General features: G+C 31.3%; 2 protein-coding genes across 2 annotated transcripts in view; both read left to right on the top strand.

The window, feature by feature from the left end:
- The window catches only part of HELRODRAFT_165302 (hypothetical protein), a gene marked incomplete at both ends in the record, with an annotated part of 2315 nt that extends 2182 nt beyond the window's left edge, over positions 1-133 (top strand). Inside the window, one exon of the mRNA XM_009031928.1 lies at positions 62-133. Within this exon, the coding sequence (XP_009030176.1) occupies positions 62-133 (72 nt within the window). The remainder of the gene's footprint in view (positions 1-61) is intronic.
- Positions 134-6129: 5996 nt separating this feature from the next.
- On the top strand, positions 6130-7032 carry HELRODRAFT_165303 (hypothetical protein; the record flags this gene model as incomplete). Its single annotated transcript, XM_009031929.1, has 2 exons — positions 6130-6288; positions 6589-7032. The coding sequence occupies 2 exons, from the start codon at positions 6130-6132 to the stop codon at positions 7030-7032; spliced, it is 603 nt and encodes a 200-aa protein (XP_009030177.1).
- Between the last annotated feature and the right edge of the window lie 1857 nt (positions 7033-8889).

Genomic DNA, 8889 nt, shown 5'->3' on the forward strand with positions numbered 1-8889 from the left:
CCAGCCAATAAAGAAACCTGACACCTAATTCGCATCAAAGTTCAATTTTACAACACCAAAGTTAATTTTTACAACGTCAAAGTTCATCTTGACAAAGTCAATATTTCCCTATATATACAGCAAGGAGCACTGATGATAATTCATTCGGAATCGAAATATGGCCTTATTTGCAGCATGAATTCGAAAAATAAGTTTATTTTGAATTTTAATAAACTAAACGTTCACCAAAAAACTTTAGTGGGAAAAATCGAAAAAACGAACTACAAACATATTAACGCCAAACATTCGGTAGAATTTATAGAATATTGTAAAAATTATGGTCTATTACCAACATATATATATATATATATATTATAAAAAAAATTTCTTTATAAAAACTCAAAGGCGCTGCTATATACAAAACTAATCAGGCAAACCTAAATATGGTGTCAGTTTGCATCGATAAAACAAAAATTGTTTAGTATTAACAGACAGAAAAAAAATAAGCAAGTTGATTCTAAATGTTAAAACAAAAAATTGTCATCTATTCAAGTAGGATTTTTTTTCTCCGAGAATTTAGCATCCACACAAAATCGTAATGGTGTGGATGGGCGCGAATCGTCAGGCTTAACATCATTAGTTCTCTTTAAAAGTAGGATAGCAAGATATCTCTATGTTGTTTAACGATCTGAGATGTTATATCATAAGGAGGCCACACAACTTGAAACGTTACTGACATGAAAAATTTTCTTTCGATGAATAACTTAGCTGAGGGATAATTTTGAATTAGTGAATACACCAGAACCAATGGTAACTTTTGACAGCAAATGGTTCTCAAGTGGAGGCGGTGTGATTCTTGATCGCTTTTTAGGTTTTATTTTTGTAAAACCATTGTCACTATCTTCAAGAGATTTTTATTTTAAATAATTAGAATAATAGAATCATTCTATGAAAAAACCTCAATTAATGGAGTGTCAACCGAAGATAGCTCAGAAATAAATTTGGTAAGCAAACTGGAAGAACGACAAATGAACGTGACCGAACCGAAAAAGTTTCTTTAATTTTGTTTATTTTTTTTTATGGAATATGTTATAAGTTTTTATTTATTTTTTTAATAATTATTTTTTTTTTTAATTTATTTATTTAATTAATAGTTTCTAAAATCATTATTTTATTTACCATATGTAACTTTTTTTGCACTGCCTATTTTTTCATTTTGTAATGTTATCTTGCACTGTGTGACGGATTCTGATTTTGTGAAGAAAATAGAAAAGTAGTTGTTTAAAATTACACTAGAAGGCCTTTTTCGTCTGTGCTGGTCAAAATAAGTTCTACTCAACTCCAATTATACAAAAACTTGTAGAATTTTTTATTAACTACTTTATCTTCAATTTGTAAATAAACTGACAAACTATTAGTTCATATTTTTGGTTAATTATTGTTATTAGTTTTGCTCGCGCCAAAAAATCTCAATACAAAAAAAATACAAAAAAAATTCGAAAAAGTTCAATTTATTTAATATTATTTAATAAACCAGTGCAAGTAACGCTCAGTTTGGAATCAATCAAAAGTGGCAAGAAACCTAAATTAAAGTTAATGTTGACAACAACAAACTTAAAACCTCAATAACGGTCTTGGCAGAAAACTTTAATTTGCTAGTTTCCAACGTGTAGCATACAAAATAGTTCATTCAAATGAAGCATGCAAATAATCTATTTCAAGGGCCTCTAAAAGTTGTTTTTAGTAAATTGAATCCGGTTCTTCAATGATAGATAGGTGTTCCTCAATAACTACTTACCTGTTTTACCTTTTTGTTCATCAAAATATAAAGCAGGTAGATTCAGGTGCATTTCTCACTCTTTGCAGTCACGATTCATCAACCACGACAACCGACGGAAGTTTGTGTAAAACCGCTGAAGCAATTGCAACACCGCTTCTATCAGACACTCCATAACGGTCCCATAATTGCGACAACAACGGTAAACTTTGCATGCACTTCTTTTTTTCCATAGTTTTTGAGGTAAAAGTTAAGGGCTTTTCTTGATTTTGTGCAACTTTCCGGCTGACGAAATACTTTTATCTGAATCACCATTTATTGATGAAATTAACACTTTTCTGACATCTTAAATTGGGTGTTAACAGTATCACTTTTCTGGCGGTTAATTGGTGATACATATTTCCGACCTAACTTTTTTTAAATTTTTTTAATGTTTGGTTTAACGTTAACTAAATATTTTAGAAAAAAAAACAACTATTAACGGAATTTTCAAAAAAAATTTAGATGCATTTCCCGCCAAAAAATGGTTTTTAGGATAAATGACATAATTTAAATACCAAAATCAGCATGTATTTGAACGAATACTAAGCAACGAGCAAGATACCATAGCAAAAAAGCGTTGTTTTTTTAATGTGACAGCACGTTGTTTTTATATAAACGCTTTTTGAATGGCTGTATTTTCATTTTTTCCACAAAACTTCATCGGATTTGCGCAGGCTCTTCCACTCAAAATAATACAATAATATTTTAGATGGTTCATTATGATGTCTTATTACAACATAATTTCGCTATTAGAATTCATTTACTAAAAAAAAATTTTTTGACCCACCCTATACAGTATTGTTCCGACTTTGTGTCTTTGTTTTTACAGTGACTTTGATTGTAACTTTTATATATATATATATATATATATATATATATATATATATATATATATATATAGTCTTTATTATTGCAGCTCTCGGACATACGCAGAACCACTTGCCACTTAATCTTTTTATTATGTTCTTCATATCTTCATGCATCGATTTGAAGCAGTCATCTTCGCCACAAAGGCTGTTTTTCCTTTTCACACAATGTACACATGCAAGCACCGCATCATATACGCAGAGTATATGATAGCCATTGAGATGTTTGACTCAGCGCCCATTTGAACCACTGAGCCATCTCGCGGCCAGCATGCGACAACTTACGTCGTCTCCCCTTTTAACGACCTCAGAATCAGACCCGGCTTTCCGAAATTGCTTAGTGCGTACAAAACGACATTTCGACAATTAAAGACGCTGAGCTTATGAAAATATTTGTACTATAAAATACAAATTTACAGGTAAAAAAAATTTTCATTTTCCGATAATTCCGTGTGGGCGAAGCACGACGTGCTTTAAATTTTTTGGATGTTTTTTGTTGTTTAATTAAAATTTATATATTATGCAGCCCTTATACTCAAACATTTCTTATTTTTTAACATTAAATTTTCAAAGACAATATTTTTGTTTAACTTCAATTTTTTTAACAACTGTAATTTATTGGAAACTTATAAATAAACTATTAAACACTAGATAAACATCTTTTAACCTTACTTTAATAAAAAAAATGTTATGATAAATGATAACAAAGAAATAGCAAATGTTCTTAATAATTATTTCATTAACCAGTTTAACAGATAAAACATCCATAGGTAAAGTTTACAAATCGTATCTAAATAGCTCCTATTCATCTTCTTTTTTATGCATTCCACTGATTCAAAAGAAATAGTAAAAATAGTTAATTCATTTTCTAATTCTAATGCACCTGACAATCATAGCATTTCCATTAAGATTTTAAAGTTTGTAATACATTCAATAAGCGATGTATTAAAATATGTTTAAATTATCAATCCATTTCTATCTTGTCAGAGAAGAATCAAGCATCGGAAACTGCTTTGGGTGTTTTTATGTTGAGGTCGACAACGTACATGCTAGTGAAACTTTACATGTTGTTCGCCGAATATTACACATATCCTATTAATAAGGAGATTTGAGAAATGAACAAATCTATAAATTTCAGAAGCGCCAACTTCTTAGAATTAATGGGAGGGCAAGATTACTTTCATTTCACAAAGTTTTCGCTAAAAATGTAGTTCGTCAAATATTTTTCATTGATTCGAACTTTCTTGACGTGGACTACGCGGATGGAGTTTCTGTGTTTTTACAGGCCTCAATTATGCAAAATCTCGTGCACACGAGGATTTTCATATTTAGTAAAATGTGCGTTCCTTTGAAGGTTCTACGGCAACAAAAATAATACGCGAACAAAAATTTACATAAAGGTTTTTTTTCTTTTTATTTATGGATATAAATTCGTTCATAACATCAATCAGGTTCAACTCATTTGCCTTAACCATGTGAACTTGGGAATTGATTAACAATGAATTTGCCCGCTTTTTTTCTATTTTCGATCTAAGGTAAAAGGTAGTTTCGAAACTCCCAAGCAGTGCCGGATCAACCATTAGGCTAATAAGGCTATAGCCTTAGGCCCTGCCAAATAATCGGCCCTAATTTATTATGTCACAAGCGTGTTTAATGAACCATGTTACAATTGATAGACAACATGAAATTTTAATTTTTTTTTCATTTGTTTTAAAAAAATTACGTCTCTATCATTACACTTATTTAAAAGCAAAATACAGAGCTATAGTTTTCACCAAAAAAAATTAGGATTGTCCATGTTCATATGCACACTGGCTGTAGGCGATAATTAACATTTGAATCACCGATTGTCTGCGTGTTCCTTTACCCGTAGAACAATAATTTTTGGACGAATAATTTTGTGCTCAAACGTACGCATTTCGTTGTTGTCGTTATATTTAATAGTGTCATATTCCGTTAAAAATTATATTTATATTTATTACATTGAAATTTTTTAATTTATGAAACTTTATTTACATGGTGTAGCAAGCGATAATTATCCAATTCCAGCATATGTTATTAGTTTATGTATATGTCCATGTTGATTTTTGAAAAATCAATCTACTGGTTTACGCGTAAAATTGAAATTCAAAATTTTAAATTTTATTTAACTTTTATTAACGGAAAGTTAGAAAGTTAATTTATTATTAATTCATCTTTAGATCGCTCTGTGTAAAGTGTAAGTGTAAGGAATTACAAGCAATTTTTGATATGAAATAAAATTTTATTAAAAATTGGATGAAATATTTTAAAAGTTAGAATTTAAATATTTTGAATTGATCCTTTTTAACTTTTTAAATTTTCCAGCGAGTTAAGGTAAAGTAATATAGAATAGAAAAATGTCAAACAAAAAAGGAGGATGGGAAAAATTAAAAACTGCCGAAAAAAAAGAGAAAAAAGAAATGGCTGTGCTGAAATTAACTCCAACGCTGTCTACATACTTTACAACTTTAATGACTCAAGGAAACCGAATACTTCTGGGACAGATGTTACCCATCAAAGTAAAGTTTCTACTTCACAAGCTGGAAATCTAACTGATTGTCAAGAGAATTTAGCTTTAACGGCTTCACAACAAATAACTGATGAAAATATAGAAATATTGAACGTTACACATATTGATACTGAAAGATATTTATCTGACCCAGGAAAGTTGAATATTTATCTAAAGGATGAAAGTTTTCTTTCTTACTGGTGTGAAAAAGGCCCTCAAATTGTCAAAATTGGGATTCTGACTTTTCGGTTACAAAACGTAAATATTGAAATCAAAGCGGTTATCTAACAAAAGCATTATTTAATTATGAAAAACCAAATAAGGAGATTGGTAAACGTGAATGGCTTTTGTATTCACCCAGTATGCATAAAGTTTACTGCTTCTACTGTTGTTTGTTCGCGGTTAAGAAATCTTGGCTATTCTGCATGGGATTTAATGACTGGAAAAATTCTGTTTATGTCAGTCAACATGCAAAATGTATTCAACATATCACAGCTGTAAATAAATTTCACTCAAGATGCAATATATTTAAGCGAATTGATATCCAGCTGGAATCACAGTTTTCTGGAAACTCGAGATTACTGGAAAAAATTCTAGAACGTGTTATTGAAACGATTATTTTCATTTCAGAAAGAGGTCTAGCATTTCGCGGTTCTGATGAAATTGTTGGATCAAAAGATAATGAAAATTATCTAGGAATTCTTGAATTAGTAGCAAGGTTTGACCCTTTTTTGTCTCAACATATCCAAAAACATGCAAATCAAGGAAAAGGCCATACGTCTTATTTATCGAAAACAATTTGTGATGAATTAATTGTGTTATTGGCAGAAAATACTCTTGATGTTATTATTAAAGAAATAAAGGATGCGCGATATTACTCAGTTGCTGTAGATTCCACGCCCGACCTTTCTCATGCAGATCAACTTACAGTCATAATGCGGTACGTCCTTCCTGGAGGTCCCGTTGAACGTTTTCTTACATTTATAAATATATTCAGTCATATAGATGAGCAGCTGGCATTATATCTAACAGACTTTTTGGAAAAACAAAAAATCGATATTGGACTATGCAGGGCCAGTCTTACGATAACACAAGTAATATAAGTGAGAAATACTCAGGAATGCAAGCCCAAATTAAGAGAAAAAATAGCTTCGCAGATTACATACCTTGCGCTGCCCATTCATTAAACCTTGTGGGTCATTCGGCTGTTGATTGTTGTGTTGAAGCCTTGTCCTTTTTTGGTTTGACTCAGGAGTTGTATAACTTTTTTCTGCATCTACGCATAGATGGAAGATTTTAACGGATCAATTTAAAAATTGTCGTCCTTTTACAAAATCTCTTTCACAGACACGTTGGAGTGCTAATGAAGAAGCTGTTTATGCATTTTGTCACAGTTATGTACCACTCTTGAGGAAATTCAGTTTAGCGAAAATGAAAAAGTAGATACCAGAAACACCGCAAAAGATCTTAACAATTCATTACATCTTCTGGAAACAGGCATATTATGCGAGATGTGGAACGGCATATTACAGGCCTTCAATAAATGTACCATTAGTTTGCAGAGTTCGCAAATTGACATTTCAACAGCAGTGGCACTTTTAAAGTCTTTGCAAATAGTGATTCAAAGCATCAGAGATAACTTTGATATGTACGAACAAAGAGGGGTCGCTAAAACTCGCAACAGCAACTACAAAACTAGCGGCATGCGTAAGAAAAAGAATAAATATGATAATGCGTCATTTGAAAATTTTATTCCCATCACCGACAAACTGATGCAAGAATTATCAAATCGAATCACGGCTTATGAAAATATTAAAAAAAAACCCATTACAGAATAAAGATTATGAGACCAAATCGATGTGGCTGTGTAGAATTATTATTGAAACTGAAGTTGCAGAAACGGCTCTACGTTTGTTTTTGACACCTATGGTTACTAACTGTAGTGGAGAACGATCGTTTTCTGCGTTAAAACGAGTTAAAAATTATTTGCGATCAACCATGTCACAAACACGCCTTTCTGCTCTTTCGCTGTTGAGCATTGAATCCGAAATTTTAAGAAGTTTAAACTGTAATGACATTATCCATCCATAACTTTGCAACTACCAAAGCCAGAAAAAAGCAGTTTTGAATTATACAAACTACAATATGCACTTATTATGATATATTTCTGTTATTTAATAAATTTATCAAAAATAGTTACGTTTTTTATATAATTACCAACATTAGGCCCTTTTTTTATCAATAAGCCTTAGGCCTTCAGTGACCTTAATCCGGCCCTGCTTCCGAGTCCCGAAAAATATGGTTTGGCTGTGGCAGGAGGCGAAGGGATGGTTACAAATAAATTTGACTACATTTTATAGACAGTTTTTTTTAAGAGTTTATTATATCTTTTATTCCTTCAGCAGATTGCTTTCCTTTCTGAAGAATCTGCAGTAGCATATCTCGTGGCACAACCGAGCGCTCTGCATCACAATTTCATCTTATCATCACTATTTAAAAACAAACACATCCATGTATCAACCTCACAATCACTGTATTTGTTTCTCCTTGTAAAATTACTTTACATATTTTTGTTTGAAAACATACGAAAAGAAAAGTATGAGATTTCATTCACATTTAGTATTCACGCTACATAAACTTACTTCTAAAAAAATATGATTTTTAAAAAGAATAAATAAATTTTTTTTTTAATTAATAACATTTTCCGAAGTCGGGTGGAAACATTATATGCCATATATTTATGAAAAACAACCTCTTTATCATTTATTTTTATTACAAAAATAATAGTCTAATTTTAAAAGATATGGAAAATAACATAAGACGTGAATGAATATGCACATGCCTGACATCGTCTGACGTCACGTCGCACTGAATTTTTTAATTACTATTATTATTATTATTAGTTTATATCATTTATATAACAATTAATTACGATGAATTATTTTTTCCCATGGTCAGTCAGTTTTACAAAATTTTCAATAAATCATGATAGGAAATTTTTTTCAACTTTTAACGAACGAAGCAAAAGATAAAACATCAGTGAAGTGCCTTCAAAAATGTTTTAAACTTTCTTCTTATAAAGATATTTTTTAACAAAATCGTTAATTAACTAATTAATAAAAATTCTTCTTTTATGAAAAATAAACAAAGCGGGATGTCATCTATTAAAGTAATCATCCCCCGTCAGTCACATATTCCTTGACCTCCCTCATCACAGCGTATTCATTCATGGAAATATTGCATGGAATTTTAGTATAGGAATCGAACTATAACGCACGCACTGCACGTTGACGGAAAACAATTGCGACATTACACAACCACTCACAACCATCATTCGTCATCACCATTCGTTTGGCACTGGGTTCCTCATTATAAAACAAAATAAATGTGTGACGTTAAAACTGCCTCCAAGCTCTTGTGATGGGAATATTAAACACTAAGCGTAGATCAGAGAGTAGGTCAGATAGTTCCAGTAGGCAAGCCGCAAAAAACATGAAGTAACTGAAGTAAGCAGTAACGAATGTAGGTGACGGTGATCATTTGCAGCATGAAATAAAACTGCAAACGTCGTTCAATGCGATGCAAAATACAACATTATAAAATGACGTCATTATTCCCAGCCACTTGAACAAAACAATACAAAGGTTCCATGTGCTCATAAGCGTCATGCGATGGAACTTACAGCAATGATAGAC

The sequence above is a fragment of the Helobdella robusta genome (genome assembly GCF_000326865.2).
Source record: "Helobdella robusta unplaced genomic scaffold HELROscaffold_8, whole genome shotgun sequence".
Classification (NCBI taxonomy): Eukaryota; Metazoa; Annelida; class Clitellata; order Rhynchobdellida; family Glossiphoniidae; genus Helobdella; species Helobdella robusta.